Below are 20,191 nucleotides of genomic sequence, written 5' to 3'. Positions count from 1 at the left end.
TGACTCCAAGGGGCATTGCAAAGTCAATGCTATAAACTCCACTTGGAAACAAACTGCTAGGTAATGTGATGCTAGTGGGAGGATGAACTAGAAATACTGAAGTATTTCTTATTTTCTACAATCAAACATAGATACTCTGCCTTGGACTGACGCTTTTTCACAAGGGGGGAAGCTGTGGTGATTTTTCTGTTAAAATTATCTGAATTTAGTACACAGGTCCAGTATTGTAAGTCACTATATCCACTTCAGCCCTACTATAAAGGGCTCTTCATATTAAAATCATTAACAGAGAAAAAAAGGTTTTATATTTGCTTAAAAATATATATATATATGTAAAAGAAGTTCATACAACAAACACCACTTCTGCTGCTATACTGTCTATCCTTAAGGAGGAACACGAGTACCTCTAATGCGCCCTGGCAGTTTTTGTGCTGAAGTACAAGTGAAGTTACGCATTTATGTTCGAGCAGACCCATGCCAAAGAACATGCCTTGCATTTAGCAAGAGATTTACGATCGTCCATAGCTCCTGGGGAATTCATTCCACATTCTTGGAGCGGCCCGCAGGAAAGCTGTGTCCCATTTAAATGAGCCTTGTCCATAAAAGGTTACTTTAGTGCCAAACGAGACTGCGATTTTCACCTCAAGCCCTGAATGTTTTTATATGCCCTGGACATGGAGCCCCTTCAGGGGACGACCTGAAGCTTGGCGTTGACTGGAGAGCCCTGAGGGGCACAGGGGAGCTTTGCTCAGGCAGAGGGGCACAAACACACCACCACAATAAACACGCAGCAGCGCCATGTATTTTATCTGATAGTTAAACGCCCTCCTCAGCGACCGAAGCAGGGGGCGTCGTCCCCTACCCTCCGTCCCGCCTCCCCACAGCCGCCTCCTCACAGCGCCCCGCCTCCCCGGCAGCCGTTAGCCCCGCCCTGAGGGTGGGGCCGGTGTGGCCTTGTCCCCGCCCCCTCGCTGCGTGCCCCGCCCCCCCCTGCCGGCCGCCGCCGTGCCTGTGCCCTGCTCCCCTCACCGCACGGGCGGGGCGCGCGCGGTTCGGTGCCTAAGATGGCGTCTATCATGGAGGGCCCGCTGAGCAAATGGACCAACGTGATGAAGGGCTGGCAGTACCGCTGGTTCGTGCTGGACTACAACGCCGGGCTCCTCTCCTACTACACGGTGAGGGGCAGCGGCGGGCACGGCGGCTCGGCGAGCCCGGGGAGCCCGCTGGAGGAGCGGGGTGGAGGGGGGTGGGGGGGAGCGGGGAGGGGACGCGGGGCGGGGCGAGCGCCCGGCTCGGCCAATGGGGAAGGAGGAGGCGGCGGGAGCGGCCAATGGCGGGGCCGTGCGGGGAGATTGATCGGTGGGGGCGGCGGGGGCGGCCCCGGGGCGGGACGGGGGGGGCCGGTGGCGGAGCGGCCCCGGGGGGCGGCGGTGGCGGCCCCGGGGGGCGGCGGCGGCTCCTCCTGTCCCCCCGAGGGGCCTCGCCCCGCTGCCTCTGCGTGGTCCCGAGCCGCGCCGAGGTGTCCCGGCCGCTTCAGTGCCCGCTCCCGGTCCTGCCCTCGCCCCGGTGCAGCCCTCGCCCCGGTCCTGCCCCCGCCCCGGGCTCGTTACCTCAGCCGCGGGTCGCCCCCCGCCGCCACTCCCTGTCCCCGCCGGGGGCTCCCGGCTTCTGGACGCGAAGTTTTGAAGCGAGGCGCTGGGAGTGGTGAGAGGCGTTGTGTGGCTTCTCCCTGGTGGCCGCTGGCTGCTAGCCTGCGGCTGGAATAAAAATTTCTACAAGTATTTTGACAGTGCAGCTTGTTTTTTTTTGAGGATATGCCCTTAAATGAGGAGGCTGGTTGGGCCCATGCGTGCACAGCTAAGTTTTGGCAGCGTGGAGCGAGTGCTGGCACTTGGTCTGCATAGCGGGTTATCAGTCCGCGTAAAACACGTGCACACTCAGCCTGTCAGAAATTGGAAGAGGTTTATGGCAAATAACAGCTCGGGAGGCCTGTCCTGCACTTCCCTGTTTGTGTAGGCGCACAGGTACATGAGCACCGCATGGGAAACTTCTGCTTCCTAAATCTGAGTTTCCAGCACTGCTCAGAAAGAGCTTGGGTCTCCAGCTCTGGGAGTTTGTACCCCTCAGCATGAACCAGCTATAAACTGTACAGCAGTTTTGATTCATGTCAATTCAAAATCTTTTCTGTATCTGGAATACGATGGAGAAATAAAAGTGCCTTTATAGTTGCTCTTTAATGGCGGTTCAGATGTCAGCTGTTTGATCGAGCTGAATTAGTGAGAGTAGTCTAAGTAACGGTCCAAGGTGCAAAGTCATTTCGTGCTCAGCTGCAGAAATAGAAACACTTGCTGATGACTAGTGAATGGGCACGTCATAATTCTGGATACTGCAGTCACTTTCATTCTGGTCTTTTACCAGTTCAATAAATACCAGTTCCTAAATTTCCTTACTTCCTATGATTAGGTATCCCTACATAGGGATCCCTACATACGTAGTCCCTACAGGGCTACGAAGATGGTGAAAGGCCTGGAGGGGAAGACATACGAGGAACGGCTGAGGTCACTGGGCCTGTTCAGCCTGGAGAAGAGGAGGCTGAGGGGAGACCTCATCACAGTCTACAACTTCCTCGTAAGGGGGTGTCGAGAGGCAGGAGACCTTTTCTCCATTAACACCAGTGACAGGACCCGCGGGAACGGGGTTAAGCTGAGGCAGGGGAAATTTAGGCTCGACATCAGGAGGGGGTTCTTCACAGAGAGGGTGGTTGCACACTGGAACAGGCTCCCCAGGGAAGTGGTCACTGCACCGAGCCTGTCTGAATTTAAGAAGAGATTGGACTGTGCACTTAGTCACATGGTCTGAACTTTTGGGTAGACCTGTGCGGTATCAAGAGTTGGACTTGATGATCCTTAAGGGTCCCTTCCAACTCAGGATATTCTATATACATTACCCTTTTATCCTGTATAACTTACTATGTTCTCTGTTATTTCACTAACTTCCAGTTCACAGATTAAAGATTTCTTTTTTTTAACCACCTGTCCTAAAAGTTCAGCTGGGGATCAAGAAATCAAACCATGTTTGCTGCTTTGTGCCTTTACCACCAAGAAAGCCGTGCAGTTAGCATTTACTTCAGAATGCGTTATCGACCTGTTCTACGCACGTCTGTAAAGTACTTGTTACACCATTCTCTGGATACCTGAATGCATTCCTGTACCTGAGGGTGTGTGTCGTGTTGAACTCAAGGTAGTGAAAGACTCGCTGCCAAAAGAAGGGGTCCTGCTGCAGACAGGCGTCTTCTGCTCTCGGGGCTGTGTGGTCTGCAGGGTAGGGCTGGAGGGGGAACTCGCATCAGGTCCCAGGTGACCACGTTCCTCACCAGTACTGACGTGAGCACTGGGAAGGTAGTGGGGTACTCTCTCTTTCAGCTACACCTTCAGTTTTAGAATAATAACTCAGGAACGTTAGTTTTTAAGACAGTGGTAAGTAAGCAGCATCAATCTGGAATGGTAGCAGGTTTGGGAGCCTTATGTGTGTGGGGAAATGACCTGATTTCCTCTATGATTCTGTGTACGTACACATGTATTTTGAAATAAAGGCTTTATAGGGTACATAAGATCGATTACTCTGTTCCTTCTGAGCCAGTTTCAGTTGGAAGCCATGTTGTTGTCTTTAGTCTGCTTGTGTACGTGCAGCTGAATGGTTTTGAGCCTGAAACTGGCCCTTCCTGATGAGCGCAATGCAGGGGTGGGGTGCGCCGAGATTGTTTCTACCTGGCTCGTAAACATGCAACCTGGAAACAGCTTTGCTGATAGGAGAGATTACGGTTAACTGATCTGCTTTTACCTTCTCATCACCTCTTGCAGACTCCTTAGCCCATTGCAATCCAAAAAGTTGTACATGCAGGAACTTTCTCCAGTAGGTCCAAGAGCCGCTTAACATTTGGCAGTGGAGCTGGGGAAGGCTGCAAGGTAACAACTTCTGAGGCAGCTGAACTTTTCCTTAGAGAGAGACCCAGAAAAGTAGATCTGCTCATAGGTGTGTCCCTGCACGGTTGTATTTAATCTTCTTTCATAGTAGCATAAAACAGACTGCAGAAAAGTACCCTTGATGCGCCATGAACATTTAGAGTTAGTGCACAATCGTATTGCACCTAAATTAGTATGTCTTTCTTTTTGGTAAAATGAGTGGATGTTAACCTAAATATTTTGAATACATACATCAGAAACAAATTAATTCAATTGCAGTTACATTTTTTTACAATGCCAAATTGTTTGCTTTTTCCATTTTCTTCTTCTGTAGTTTGTGTTTGTACAGTCCTCTTCTGAAAGAGAAAAATTGCTCAAATTTACTTATAATTGCATTTGTTTATGAGTGGTGTGTTCCAGAGAATATGACCTGGACTTGTGATCCAAATATTGATTGTCTTTGCATGGTTTTGCTCAAATAAACGATTGTCTAGTATCAGTAAGTGGTTGGTTTTTTGTTTGGTTTTGTTTTGTTTGTTTTTATTTTCAAAAGCACAAGATATGAAATAAATGACTATCCCATTTTGGATTGGTTTGACAAAGAACTTCTTATTCCCTCAATATTCTTTGATTTGTGAATCCACCAATATTTCTTTTGGAGGTATAGCAGATGCAAGTCTCCTGATGCACTGCCTTTTTTCAGGCTGTAGCTGGAGGCACCGATGATATTTAAAAGAAAAGCCTCCAAATAGATCATTTCTGCCTTGTCACAAGAGTTGTAAAGTCGTTCCCTAAGCTGGGTTCCAGCTGAAAAATAACTTTCTGCTGATTTGTTTTTTCAATTGAATCCATTCTATAGTTTGTTTTCTGCCTGTCAGTATAAAAACGTGCGTTGGCATTGTACTGGCAGATAGCATGAAGACAAAGAAATGTCTGGGGAGGGAGAGGGAAGTGAACGCGATTTGCTTTTTGTTTGTGTTTTCTGGCAGCAGTGCTGTCTTAAATACACATCAGCTGTAGTCTTGATTACCCTTGGGAATCCTATAGAAATAATCCAGAGAATCCCTCAAGGTTGAAAATCTGATTAAAATTATTGTTTTAACTGCATTCTTTAAATAAATATTTTACTTGTATAACAAATAGCTGAACTGGCATAGTTGTGCAAGTAATGCTAAGGCCAGGGTCAGTAGATAGGAAGGTCAGTTCCTTAAAATATTTTAAAACTTTGTAGATATTTGACATATGACAGTATTGAAAGGAGAACTGTTCAAACCGTTGCAGATTTAACAGCTGCCTGGTGTAGTGAATGAGGGTTGAAAGAGAAAAAAGATGTATGTGACAACTCCAGAGTGTGTTCTTGAAACAGAATTTGGTTAGCCTCCAATCATTTTATGGTTCTTGTACCAATAAATTCCTGAAGGATAGATTAATGGCTTTGATATGCTGTTGTTGTTTCTGTTAACTGTTTCATCAAAATACTTCTGAAAACATACACCGACTGGTTAGTCGCTTTCAGGAGCAAAATCTGTGCAAAACCAGTTGTAGGAGGAAGCGGTTGTGGTGTTGTAAGGATATTTCCCCCCTCGTGCTTTTGAAAGATTTCTGCTAGTTGGCAGCTTGAATGCTGGTGGTGCTGCCTTGAAGAAGTGCTCGTGGAGTGTACGATCCACGTACTGAGGAGGGGGGCTCAGATTTTGTTCTGGTTTCATGAACCTTTGGTGGTGAACCGAGAACAAACCTCGTTAACTTGATTTCAAATGATGCCTCTGAAGCTGGAGTCATGGCTCAGTGCCCCTCTGTTAGAGACTTTCAGTTGAATACATTTTCTGGCTTTTCGCAAATATAGTTTCTCAATCAACAGCTGTGTGCAAAAACCTGAAGAAAACAGGAAAAAAACTCTGCTTTTGTACAAACATTGCTTTTGGCCTCTGCTTTCCGTTCTGAGCTGATGTGACACTTCTTTCTGCAAGAGCTCGATCTGTCCCATGCACTGCAAGCAGCTCAGTGAGTCGAATAAAACCAGACAAAACTGTCTGCAAACTACATATGGTAAAGAAAATGATTCTGAATTTACAAGTTAAAAATATTAAGGTGGCTGTTACTCAACACTAGATTGAATTTTGTACCTAGTTTCAACTATTTGTTTCAAAGGTTTCCATGCAGTTAATAAATTATTACAGGTTTATAATTTAATTAATAACAATCTGCTTGTACCAGTCAAGGTACATACCCTTATGACAGTAACATATAAAATTCCCAGAAAAAAAAAAAGATATATTTTCAGTAAGCCTTAGAAAAGCCAAACTGATTTATCCTTCTTTTCCTGAGTCCCTAAGCATCTCCCTTTAGGGTAGGGGTGTGGGAGAAGGAGAAGCAGGTATTTCTCCATCTGCTGGCCATAGGTGCAGGATTCTGCTAGCCAGCGTGGTACCCCTTCCTGTCCTCCTGCAGTAGAATTTTTTATTAAAGTTGGGAAATAAATCCAACAAATTGCAGATGATACATCTGTTACCTTAATTATGTATGGAACTTAAGACCTGTTACAGCTTTTAGTATCTTTAGAAATGTGATCTTTCCAAAATCTGTTTTTTTTTTTTTTTTTCCTTAGAATTTGATAGCTAGGGTTTAATGCTTGACACTAGTGCTAGATTTTCCTCCTGGGGAGTAAATTTACTCACATACTTGAGCGGTACCTATTTCCTGGAAACAAACACAGGTGATTTTTATGTGATGTTGCCTGACTTGCTTTCAGTAATGCTGAATTAATACTGCTGAATTAATACTGCTCTCTGCAGTATTTACGCAATACGTCTGGTTTTAAGTCTCACAATAGTTGCTCACCACTGTGCATTGCACATCCGTGGCATTTCTTTTCTGGTAGAAACATGCCGTGCCTGCTCAGATTTGTTTGAAAACATTTGATGGGTTCATTTTGCACTTGTTACTCTGCCCTGCGTGTCGGCTGTCCCTGCAACGCCAGCCGTGTTGTCTGCCCCACTGATCTGACCGGTGTAGTCGGGGCTTGTGGAGGATCTAGATGAAGAGGGTATGGTTTGGTGAGTCAACACAGAGCAGGTCAGCTGCCAACTATGGATCCAAAGGTTTTGCTTGTGCAGATCTAAAATATTAAACCAGTTCAGTACTAAATCTGTTCGCTTACCTGCAAAATCTCATCTATTGGAGGTTTTGTTATTTTCTTTGTTACTGTAGTGTGCAAAATAAAGCCACTAGCAGTTTGGACTATATATATATATTTTTTTTTCTGCAGGTTACAGTTTAATGTAAGGTTTCTAAGGATTTAAAAGCTTCCTTGGTGCAGGTTGAGAACAGGGCAGTTAAGCTCACTGAGCCTGATGAGCACTTTTGTTCTGGGAGGAAACTTCTCCAGCGGATACAAGGCAACTTTTCCTCTGGTGTCCGTTGTTATCTTTAGATGCCTGCCTACACTTTCCTTTCAAAAACCAAATCGAAATTTGTGTGTAATTTCTTGGAAGTTAGTTGTTGCAGCCTTTGTTTCAGTGTAAATTTGCATGTGCACTACCAGACGAGAAACACGTTGATTTAATGTAACTGAGACTCTAAACACCTAAGAAGTAGGATGCTTCTTGGAAGTGTTTGCTTCTACTTGCTGTTTGGTGGTAGCTGAGGTTTTGGTTCCTGCTATATGACTGCATTCACAGAAGTCAAAGCTTTAGGTACAGCAGCTGCCTGTGTTTGGTTTTAATTTCAGTGCGAATTTAATTTATTTTAAGAGGAATTGAGATCTCAAGCAATTTCGGGGTGTTGCCGTTGTTCCCCGTAGATCATGCCTGACCCGGAATGGTTGGAGGGGTCAAAGAAGCTGCAGCTCTTCTGGAAGCACTGACAGCTCCAGATGTTGGTGCTGCTGGGTGTTACTGCTGTCCCTGTGCTCGAGGAGGCCCTCCTGAGAGCGGGGAGCTACAGGAACAGCATGTTAGGTTTTTAATTCGTCAGGTTTTATTTCGGCTTGAAAAGCAAGGGTTGCCTTTGCGTTTGGTGAGAACAATAGCTATTATGGAAAGTTGTCCTGCAGATGTAGTTAAACTGCAAAACTCGGTGTTTATAAATAGAGCTTGTTCCATGTTCCTCCTCCCTAAAGGGAATTAAATGACACAAATGGTTTTGCTCATCAGTGTGCTTACGTTAGAGATTCCCTTGGCAGCGCCGTGTGAGTGAAGAAGGTACCGTTGCGAGTCCTGTGTGCCTCTGCACAGCAGAACTTGGGCCCGAGAGGTGTTGGAGGCAAACAGCAGCTGGGTTTTATGCTGAAATGTCAGACTTCCCAGGCAGCTCAGAAACTCAAAGGAAATAACTCCAAAAAAAAGAAGGGCGGAAGTTGGGATTTTCATTTGGTTTGGGGTTTGTTTGTTTTTAAAATAAACCCAGACATTATTTTCATTTCTCTAAGAAGTTGTATGTTACCTGAAATGGCATACATTAGATCAGTTCTGCACTTGATCAAACTTCATTGTGTGGACGTAAAAAAGAAACCAATAAGGGCCAGATTTTTTGGCAGATACGTACATTCCCCCTGCAGTAATACTGTATATCTTTGTTCATTTTTATGAATTTTTATTTGAGCCTCAGGTGAGATTTATCTCTTGTTGCTCCCTGCTTGTAACCTATTCAAGTCTGTTATCACCGAAATCAGTACAGTGGGTGTGGGAATTTTATTGAAAATGTCATTTTGCCTAGTTTTAAAACTGATCACTGAAGAAAGATAGCTGCATGTTGAGACTTCATATATAAAAAGAAAGGAGAATGTGACTTTTTAGTAGCTATTCCCACATGTCTTTCAGCTGTCTGAGATTTTGTTCCCTGAAATGGAACCATTCCTCAAAACAGTTATGGGATTATTGTAATCCCCCTTAATTATTCAAGAATATTTGACCAAGTATAAGACATACTATATCCATGCCTGATCTTTTCCCCTTCAACCAAAGGGTAAAAACTTAAAGCATTAAGGGCAAGCTGTCCAAATTTTACATTTTATAAAAACTTACTTGTGGGTGGGGGCAAATCTAAAATGTCAAATGAGCCATGTTTTCCAGTACTGGAAAGATTGGCTCAGTTCTGCTGCGAGGATGCAGCTCGATTTGTGAGGACAGCTGCGTGCTTTCGTTCGGATACTAGAATGGCAGGTCCTCGTGCCACTCAGGTAGAAGGAATTAGATTTGCCATTTCATTGTAATTGTGTTAACCAATTAAAGCTCTGTCCAAAGATGAGGAAATTATATAGGACCACACGCTGAACCCGTGATTTATCCTGTAAATCTTTTTTCAGACTAAGAACATTAAGCATTAAAAAGTTTAAACTCAATTTCTACTCCATTAAAATGTGATGTATGAGGAAAAGAAAGGCTATTATAGGATCTTTTGTGGACAAGCCCAGAGGCTTGGTGCCCAGCCTGTGCTCTGCAGGCTCCTTTACCTCTTTCCTTCTCCTCAGGAGTTGCAGCTGCAGCCCGGGTACTGTTTTTTTTTTTTTTTTTTTTTTTCCTGCTGAGATCATGCCAGTATTTCTGATGAAAACCACCAGAGGGAGCAGTAAGCTCTCAGTAGCCTTCTCCCATTTTAGGAGCTCACTCATGGCAAGGAATAGAAAAAATCTGTGTGTAGGTGTACTCTAGTGAGGTGCGTCCCAAGTATATACAAGCTCTGACAGAAAATTATTGGAGTAGCTTTGTTTGTAGATACTCCTCTGGTCTTGTGCTTTAAAAAAATAAAAAATAAATCTTCCCTACAGAAGTTTACATGCAGGAAATCTAAAAAGAAATCATACGTCTGTAGAATACCTTACGGAGGCCCTGCTAGTCCTTACACCCATTGCATTTTGATCAGCTAACCCAAATCAAAACAAGGAGAGTGATACTGATGGTTTCTAACATTCAGAAGATTCTTTGGTAAATCAGAGACTGAATTGAGGGAGTGAGCAGCAAAAAGTTCACTTCATTTGAAGCAAAATTTCGCTTCATTTGAAGCTCTGGCTGCCGTGTTTTTAAATTACCTCTAGTGAACAGGCCTTGCCATGAGTACCTCAAGCTTTCTGTGGGAGAAGTAACTATCATCTGTAGCTCTGATGGAGCTCTATCTCTCAAATGTGTGGCAGATGAAGAATAACTTATTGCTGTTAATGCTGATAGTTCTGCCGCCTGTATTTTCCCACTGTTATCAATAAGATTTCACTGTCTAATGGCTCCAGTGAAAATAGGGCTGGACATAATCACAGCAATATATTGTGCACATGGAAGTATTAAGATCCTGTTGGAGAGAAGAGGATGTTTCAGAGGTGACAGGTAGAGAACCTGTTCGTGCCACCACGGCGTTACCTATGTTTTCATGACCTGAACAAATGTAGTTTGTATCTGGGTGGTGACAGAGAAGGGGTTGTATTAGACTAAGGACTTTGTAGCTAAGGCTACGATGGCATAAAAGTTATCGTTAAAAATAATAATGAGGGGGAGGTAATTGAAAACCAGAAGATGTTTTGCATCTATCAGAAAACAAAATATTTAGGATTCCTCCGGATGTTTTCTTTCCTTTTTATTTATCTCAACAGGTTTGTGTGTGTGCTACTTGGGCTTGCCAGTAGTGCCCAGTAACGCGGCATTGGCAGACAGGTGCTGACAAAATCTACCCTAGCCAGTGCTGGGAATAGCTGAAAGATTAAGATCACAGTTTTGATCTAGCAGTGAGTGGGATGTTTAGAATTAGCTAGTCGGTGTTTCAAACAGAGCTACTAAAGAAGATATTGAGTAATTTAGCTGCGAGGTGGGCTAGGCTACAGGTTTAGGCACTGGTTCTGGACAGAGGAATCCTGGTTTCTGGTCTGCAATCTTATCACTTGAATGGCTGTAGACATGACTTTTCTAACTCTTGGAATAAAAACAGGAAATAGAAACTTGTCTGAACATGACATTTATGTGTGTATAAAGGGGAATGACTATGGGGAACTTTCTGACAGAAACATTTTGTTATATGGGCTCTTTCCCGACAGTAGGAGAGACAGGAGGAAGATGTAAATCAGTACTCTACCAATTTTTAATATTCCTTAATCAGTGTCTTTCTTCATATCTTCTTTCTGTAAGGGTGCAGACTGCATCTTCTAAGTAGTTCTTCAACATACCTCTGAAGTTTTTTTGCAGCATGATATTGTATTCTTATTTTTTGGAAGGATTACTTTGTCATACCATGCTGTTGTCCTCTCTTTCGTGTCAGAACTAACCTAGTTTGAAACAGAGATTGTTCTATCAGTCAATAAAACATTATACCAACGTGCTTTATTCTTAATTGCCTTGAATAACTTTCTCCTTGCACTTCTTACTGTATTTGTTAATCCAGCGATGTGTTTTTTTGCTTTTTCAGTCAAAAGACAAGATGATGAGAGGGTCACGCCGAGGATGTGTTAGACTCAGGGTAAGTATTATTTTCTTTGGTACTTAATGACTTATTGTGGATAATACGGCCTACTGGAGAGAACTGCAAGGAGACTGTTGAGGTTTAGGCGCTATTCCTGACTCTGCGAAATACTGAAATAGTGAAAGTATTTAAAGATGGAAAACATTAGAGGTCAAATGACATACTGGGCTAATTGCATTCTGTTATTTTGTATATTATATAAAAACATTATGCATTTTAAACACTGTCTGAAAAAGCATCATAGGACAGAGTACGATGGGTTGGCAGTAAAATGCTGCAGAAAAGTTGCTGTTCGCAGTTCTCGTTTCTTTGTGTGTTTGGATATGTATGTATATAGATACATTCTATATCTACAGAAGTTGTTGCAAAACTGCATTCCTTCTGTCCTGGTTTGCTTTTATTCTGTTCCTGAGCCCTCTGTTCTGCTAGTTTGGACACTCTAATCCTGCTGCTTGCCTGTGCTTCATTCAGGGTACTGTAGTGCTGTGTAGTAATGTCACACAGCATGTGGTCTTTACAGAAGCAGAACAAAAGAGGAGTGGAAAGGGAAGGAAGAAGGGTTTTGAAATATCAGCTGAGGGAGGTTACACGCTGGGGAAACAGAAGCAGGAAGATATAGCATGGGAAAGCTGAGTGTTACCCGTCCTGGCTTGGGACGTTCAGCTGCGAATGCTGCTCTTGTAGCTTGAAGTGACGGTACTGCAGAGAGCCAGGAATTCTGTAATGGCTTTGCACATGCTCAGTTTCTACTTAGTGATCGTGCACTTACCAAAAAATTTTATTGCACAAGTCCTTTTGCTGTGTTTTTTCCCATTTCTCATAGAGTCTCTGGCTCCAGTATGCAGTGGTCTTGTGAGATGCTGATGTAAATAGGGGGAATGAGTCAGGAGGGTAATGGGCATGAATGAGAGCATTTTGAGTCTTGAAGTAAGAAATGCAGAGAAGGGCATCTGTCACACAATCTGATTGTCACAATCTGATGAGTGTTGCAGGAGAACTCTGCCCCTCTTTCTTCCAGTTATTTCTTTGTTCAGTTGTTAACCACTTTCTGGTCTTTTTGGGGGCCTAACAAAGGGGTCTCAACATCCTTTTGAGATTCATACAGAGAATCCCCATTCATCTGGATTCCAGATGACTTTACTGCACTTTAGCCTTTTTAGGGTACTGGTACCATAATACATAACTTCTTAAAGGGTAATGTAAACTCAAACCACTGTCTACAACATTACGTTCCCAAAGATTTGTGGGTGTTTTTTGCATTGTGTAGAAAAATGTAGTCTGAAAAAGCATGCCTGCTTTAATTGTGTTGTGAGCTTGTAAACGTGGAGGTTGGCCTCAGCCTGTCAGTTTAGGAAACATTACAAGTGAACAATCTGTTCAACATTGCATTATTCATTTTTATATGCATTTAAGATTAAACAATCCCTTTCTCTTTCCCCATCTGCCACTCTCCTACAGCAGATTACTCTTAGGTGTTTTGCTGAGGTTTGCTGACTCCTCTATCTGAATGTGGGGGGGGGTTATTTTGTGAAGGAGGAAGGGGTCGTTGTCTTTCTGCTTTTGTAAAACAGCTCTTCTGACAGATGACAATGATACCAATAGCTGAACAGATGGGCTTCTGCAATCTGAAATTTTATCAAAGAGGTTTTCTGTTGAGAGCAATTGTTGATTTGTAACTCTAGGTGTGAACATAAACAAGCATGTAATTTAAGCAATTTGCCTAAAATACCTTCCTTTTTCTTGAATGGATTTTTAAAAGCTTGTTCCTTGCCTTTTTGTGTTTTATACTCATGTTTCATAGGCCATGAAGTTTCATCTTCAAATTCTCTCTTTTGTTTACTGTCAAGGTGTATTTAGGAAGGTGTGCTTGTAGAGGAATCTATCATTTGTACTACGCTTAGGTCCTGCATAAGCTTTCTGTAATACACACTTCAAGTTTCATGTGCTAGTTTTTCTTTCACTTGACAATACGTATTCTCTGTATGACAAAAGAAGCATCCTCTCTGCTTATGCTCACTCTTAGCCTTAGCGCTGCAATCAGAGCTTATGCACTTTGTGCGGCGTTGTGCTGAGGCATCAGAGAGCGGTGCACGCTTCTTGCTCCTCAGTTTCCTTCCACCACTTGGGATGGAGGCAGGACTCAGCTGTCCCAGTCTGGCCTTCTTAGCCTTGCATTAGTTTTGCCTACATTATCTGGGAAAGAATACCACGTTCTTGGTGTGTGACTTACAGTTTTTTGACACAGCAGGTGTGAAGGAACCAGACCATGATTTGGTACGATTTGCGGTGATCTTCTGACTTCCTGATAGCAAAGCTAAGTGAACGCCAGACATTTTTTGTCTGAGGTCTACTGAGGAAAAAAAAGCAACGTTCTAGCAAAATGAATTTGGCCAGAAATGTCATGTAACTGGTAGACTGCGTGATTACCAGAACGTAATGGCTGGTAATCTGGTTGTTGTAATGTCCTGGTACTAAAAATACTCAGAATGGCCATGGAGAGGTGTACTTTTTGGGTGCCTCTTGTATAGAAATCACAGAGCTGTCATTGAAAAGCCTGTAAAAGCCTGAAAGTACGCTTTTGGAGCAGTTACGTGGTACACGTAAGGCGTCAGAGGGGAAGAAGCAGTTTGGAGCTATCCCTTCCTGCCGTGTATCCTACAGCATGTGCTTGGTGCTGCTCCCATAGAGGACCTGCTCCTCCCGCGGCCTTGAGGTGCCTGCGACGGGCCCAGCCGCAAATGAGCCAGAAACCTCTGACAGGGGCTGGGAAGGACGTGTGCGATTGATTCACATCTCCCTGCCCCTGGGTCTGTACCAAACCAATTCCTCTGTTTGGGCAGGCCTTGTACATACCTACCCCTACACACAGCTGCTGGGCCCCGCTTGGCTAAATGGGGCCAGCACTTGCTGGGGCCGGCGCGCAGGCCCATCGCTGGCTGTTTACTTGCACTTAAGAGCGGGATTTACCCTTCAAGCACATGTGCCCTCCAGTGGTGTCTTTCTGCTTTGTGGGAGGGGGGAAGGATGAAACAGAGCCTGATGCTGTGTCTCCTGGGAAGGGAGAAGAGAAACTGAGTAAATCCTTTGGGGATTTTTGAAGTATTTGGGGTTAAATGTCATAATTTTACTGAGACGCGGTAGAGGCCTGGAAAAGTTGTGGTTTTTTTTTTTTTTCAATGTTTTCCTCCCCTGGGTGAAACTGTGCTGTTTGTTATGTACTGGGGGGAAGGGGCAGGAATGGCAGAAGATGTGGATAGATTTGTAAATAGTTGAGCACAGATGGCCTTTAACTCTATGTAGTCTTTGCATTTCCTCCTAAAAATTCATCACCAATTGGAAGACAAAGCTAGCCGCCTTTGATGCATCCTCTTGGCTTACTGTTGATATTTACTTAGGGGCTGGAAATGAGATCAGGCAGTGTGCTAGTGACATGACGTGGTGGGCTGAATTCATTTTGCTGGAATGATTGTTTTTATAGAGAGGCAGATAAAATTAGGTCAAGAGTTTCTTTTTGTCGCATATCAATGAATTGGTATTTTTAGACACGGAAAGTACTTATAAATTATTGCTCCCCACTTTTCTTTAAAATATAAGTTGAAATGTAGTAGAGAATAGTAGAACACTGTTTACTATAATGATGCTGTAGCATAAAGCCATCTCCATTACAAAGGTAAAAGATTCATATTACCATCCAGAAAATAATAAAGTTTTCCAAATAATTATTGTTTTGTTTTTTTTTTCTGCAACTAAAAAATTTATTCTATTAAAGAACTGACTTACATCCTGTAATTAAACAGAGGATCTTCCTGCTTTTTACTGTATTCAGTGTGCTTCTAATTTGTCAATGCTTTTTAAATTCCGGTGGTGTAGTGATAGAGTGTATGCTGCTGATGTCACTGCTTGCCTTATCAGGATTTTGTTCTTTGTTTCACAGGGAGCTGTGATTGGTATAGACGATGAGGACGACAGCACCTTCACAATAACTGTTGATCAGAAAACCTTCCATTTTCAGGGTGAGCTGAAAGAAGAGATTGTTTTTTTTTTTTTTTTCTTATAATAGATTCCACTTGTATTTGATGGATGATTTTAAATGTTTGGCAACAGAACAGCATGAATGAGCACACTGAGAACATTCTGGATCCAGGGGTGCTGCAGGTTAGGCAGGGATTTGCATCTGCAGTGGATACATATGTGCTAGAAAGAGACTGTAGTTCTGGCAGGATTTGGAGATTTAAAATGTAAAGAATAAATGACTCAAGGGGAAAAAGTAATTGGCTTCTGATTATGGGTTCCGCTTACAAAACGTTTCTGATCTTCGTTATCAAGATACAATTATGCATTTCTGTATGAAGAGAATCAAGACTGGTCTGAAGGTTGCAATTTGTATCCAAATAGAACTTAATGCTCAATTATGAGGAGACTAGAGGCAACATTTGGCTTAAAGGTGGAGCTTTGCTTCAAGATTTACCAGCTTGCATTCATTTCATCTACATTTCTGTGTCTTGTCTGCCAGTCACCATTTCTCTGGTATTATCGTTTTATTCACATTTACTAACACCAATGCCATCTGCCACTGCTATGTTTCGTCATTGCATGCTATGGTTCACCGGTAGAAAGGGTAAGGTACTATTATCATTATTATGTACTCCTTAAATTGTTTTATTTGCAGCAGTAGGATAAAATACTGTGATAATATTGTGTAGAGAATTTCTCCTTCCCTAATGTTAAAATCCTAGGGAAGTTGTTAAAATAATTTTTAAGTAACATTTGTTAGTCTTTTTGCTTTTCCTCTAAAATGTAGTAGCTAAATAATTGAATAGAGCTGGAATCTGTAAATATCCAAGAGGCGCATTTGCATGTGAGCAGTCTTATTAATTTTTATCAACTGGAATGATTCTGTAGTCTATTTTGTATTGTACATATTTTTTAAATCAGTGATTTGGAAATGGGAGTTATTGTTAATGCTGGTGTGTTTGTGTGAATATTTCTAACGATAAATACTAATTGTACACCATGTTGTCACTAGCATCTGTATTCCTTGTGCTACAGTTCTGCCTAAATGCTGCTGCTGTACTCTGGCTTTTCACTGCATTAAGCCTTGTAAACATACCTTCGTAATGCTGAGCTGACAGTAATACTTAAATCTACTATTCCAAAGGGTAACAGATAAAATGCAAGCTAATTGCTAATGCAGTAATGGAATGCAGTACTCTGGCAGTCTTTCAGTACAATGAAGCTAAATACTGCTGAATATTTGGGAACTTGAAACAGGTAAATCTAGAAATCTCATCTGTAGTTACTGGGATATACCTTTTGTAACATATCTCTTATGTGCTATGTACTCTTTTTGTTAGCCAGATGCCTTAAAAGAAGATAGATAGTATTTGGTATGTGTAGTGTTCTGCTCTAAATTATATTGCTAATTTTTAACACCAATTTTGTCACACAACCTCTTATGCTTTATAATCTCAATTTGTGTGCATTTTGTATTGGGTCAGGATTCATGTATGCTCCTTTAATATAGAACTAAGATCTTGTACAGTATTTTATGTATTATGCTTTTCCTGTTAGTATGTTATGAGGATGACATTCCTGATACCCAGGAAATTATAATGATGCAAGCACAGTATTAATACATATATCTGTAAAGAGAAAATGTAAAATGATAGGTAAAATATTAGTGCTGGGATATTTCAGTATGAAACAGTCCTAGGGAACTATATTGTAGTTCTTAGGGTCACTGTAAATGTGGGCTGTATGCCTCATGCAGTGTTTGTTCATTACATTAAGTTCACTCAGTACTATACAGGCTTTAATTTATGTGAACTATAGGTGACTATCAGTCATAAATAGGGAATGGATATATATGTAAATACTGCTGTATGTAATCTGAGACTACATAGGGTGTATAGAATAGATTCCCAGAATACGTACGGTATTCCTAACAATTTCTAACATTTTTCTATACATGATTCAGATATAACTTTTGTTCCGTGAGATAGTCGTAGCTATAAATATATTCACCCTTTATAAAAGAAGACTTGTACAAGAGGAGTGCTTCAGAAACAGCAACTTTAAAAAAAATATATAGTATCTTCCTTCTCATCACTGTCTTTCATTTTCAAAGACAGACAGGGGTCCAGACAACCTGGAGCCTAGTTGGGAAAATGACAGAACTTTAGAAGCACCAAGATCTGCTGACCTGTCTGTGAGTTAGGGTCCCATCTGCAGTGGAACAATTTCTCTTTCAGGCTCCAGAGGAAAAATGTTTTTGCATACTCAGACTTTTAAGTATGGATTGGCAAAGACTTGAATCTTCTTTGTCCTTAGTGAAATTTTGCTGACAAGCAGCGATAGAATTTGAAGAAAATGTAAGAAAAGCTTCATAGGGGGTTAATTGTTTTTAATATCAGTTGCTCGAACTTGCACATCTGTCTAACACTCCAGAGATTTAAATAGTGAGATGAAGGGCAAATAAGTCATTTAAAGATGCCTGAATAATTTGTCACAGGGATGTTATTTCCATATACGCCTAAGTGAATTTCTGAAGCACTAAACCTCCAGCATCTCCCACTAAGATTTGCCTCTCACTGAATCTTGGGAAATTCAGTCTTCCCAGCGCATAGTTTATATTTTGTTGCTGCTTGTGACAACCTCCCTCAATTCTGTTTGCAACAATGCTTCATCGTGGTGTGTCTATATTGTGCCTTAGTAAAAGTTGAGAAGTTCTTTAAAGAAGAAAATACAGGTATTGAATGATGCCCTGCACATAAATCAAATGGTATCTGTACATTTAACATCTGAGTATAAAGAAAGGAAGTGAATTGAATAAAAATGAGCAATAAAACATGCAACATATTTTGATTTTACCATCAGCTTAATTTGGGCTCTGCCAGGCAGCCCAGCAGATTTGTTTGCTTTATTTTGTTGTTAGTGCAATATTGATACCTGCTCACTCTGGAGGGGAGCAGCGAGGGGCAGAATATCTCCAGAAATATTAAAATATATGTAAAAGTAATGTATTTAATCTCCTGATTGTGTGGTCATACTGCGTATCCAGTGTCATGTCTTTATTCAAAGACTTCCGAATGAAGTAGATCTCAAAGCATTCCCTCATGGGTTTGTTCAGATTAGACGTGAAAATCCATACAAGTTGCTGAAGACATTTGGGATGATGTCTAATGCACCTTCCTGTCAGGAAGCTCCTTCTCGGTAACATAGTTTTTTCTGCTGTAATGCAGGTCCCTGTTCTAAAAGTTCCATATCCTTCAAATACTGTTTTTTTGATTTGTTTTTCTTTTTAACATATTCATATTGTCACAGTTATAAGCTCTTCCCATGTGGAAAGCAAGTTCTTCTGTCCTTCATATCACTTAGCTGCTCTTCCTGCTCGCTAGGATGCTCATGACTTGAATTCAAGGGTGGGAACATGATGTTCAGGATAATTTGGCAAGGGAGTTGTTGATATTTGAATTGCTGTCTAACCTGAAACAATAAAGGCTTTTGTTTGTAGGGAAGTACTTCACTATGCATACATTGCTTGCAGAAAGAAAAATTCAGATTTTTAAACTCCCACCTGAAAAATCAGCTCTTTTTTTCTCACAGCACAGTTCCTTGGAAGGCAAGTCAGTCTTGTCTCCACTGCTTTGTGTAATAAAGGATTGAAAGATTGGAGGTGGTCCAGTGCATTGATCTGAGATGATTTTGCTTTAGCTTTTGTCTTTCTTCTGTTCCTGCCACAAAAGTATCTGAGAGAGGAAGCACGAATGTTGCAGTGCAGCTTATTTTCCTATTACGGGGGTGCTGTCAGCTGGCAAAGGTAGACTTCTCCTTCTTCCCCATCCTGCCCCAGTTTCTAGCTTATTTTATGAGTGCCTACCATCCCAACTGAGAAAAGAGGAAAATATGCACAGCGAGAGGTTGTCTTAGTGCTATAAAAGCAGGGATTTTTTGTTAATTTGGGATACAGCTTTTTTTAAGGATTATAAGGCCCACGAAGGCCTTAATTGCTGCACAGTATCATAATTTGAGATTGTGTTTGTATTAAGTAACAAAGTGTAATCCTTTAGATCTGTGTTTTACTACTGCTTGGGGAAATGGTCAGTATTTGGAACTTTACTCTTGTCCACCAAATAAATTCATGAATTGCAGCCTTTTCCCCAAAAGTCTTAAGAGCTTTTTAAATTTCATATGCTATGGAAAAATGCCTGAAAAGAGATTTTGGTGTAAAATCTTGGTCTGTGCTGGTTACCTCAAAGATTTTTATAACTACTATGACTGTATTGTTTGTCCCAACCTAACATTTTTCAGGGATTTTGGGGCTCTAGTGATGCTGAAATAGTGAATTCTTCTTTATGCTATGCTCAGCAATGCTAATATATCGGAGAGGAAGATGAGCAACTATGTAAGAGCAAAACTTCCAGCCTTGTCTCTTCATACACTTAGGGCAGAGCTGTGTTATCTGTCCTCCCTTCTCATAACCCAATATATCTTCTGACGGGGTCTGTGCTGCACAAAGTGCCGGGGCAGAAATGGTCCTCTCCTCTTTGACAAAACCGCAAAAATTCCTCTGAGAACTAAAACTACGTTTATCTTCTGCAGTATGATTTTTTTTTCTGTCATCCTCTCTATTCAGTCTACCTGCTTTTTACTACTAAATTCTTGTACTGCCATTTTGAGTAGTCAGAACTTGTGACGAGAGTGCAGGGAATGATGCGTGGTTGTGCTTTTACTGTTTCTTGCAGTTCCTTCTTGCACCTGCAGCATCTTCTGTTACAATTGTCTACTGT

General features: G+C 42.0%; 1 protein-coding gene across 2 annotated transcripts in view; it reads left to right on the top strand.

The window, feature by feature from the left end:
- Positions 1 to 970: 970 nt before the first annotated feature.
- OSBPL9 (oxysterol binding protein like 9) overlaps positions 971 to 20,191 on the top strand; it is a 62,974-nt gene continuing 43,753 nt past the window's right edge. Inside the window, exons 1-3 of one of the 2 annotated variants that reach the window (XM_080603287.1) lie at positions 971 to 1,175; positions 11,349 to 11,399; positions 15,337 to 15,415. In XM_080603287.1, coding sequence (XP_080459413.1) covers positions 1,065 to 1,175; positions 11,349 to 11,399; positions 15,337 to 15,415 — 241 coding nt within the window. In that variant the 5' untranslated portion in view covers positions 971 to 1,064. The remainder of the gene's footprint in view (positions 1,176 to 11,348; positions 11,400 to 15,336; positions 15,416 to 20,191) is intronic. The other variant, XM_080603289.1, reaches the window with a different exon arrangement.

Source organism: Anser brachyrhynchus (assembly GCF_964034855.1).
Source record: "Anser brachyrhynchus genome assembly, chromosome: 8".
In the NCBI taxonomy this organism is placed as follows: domain Eukaryota; kingdom Metazoa; phylum Chordata; class Aves; order Anseriformes; family Anatidae; genus Anser; species Anser brachyrhynchus.
This window is presented reverse-complemented; position numbering and strand designations above follow the sequence as displayed.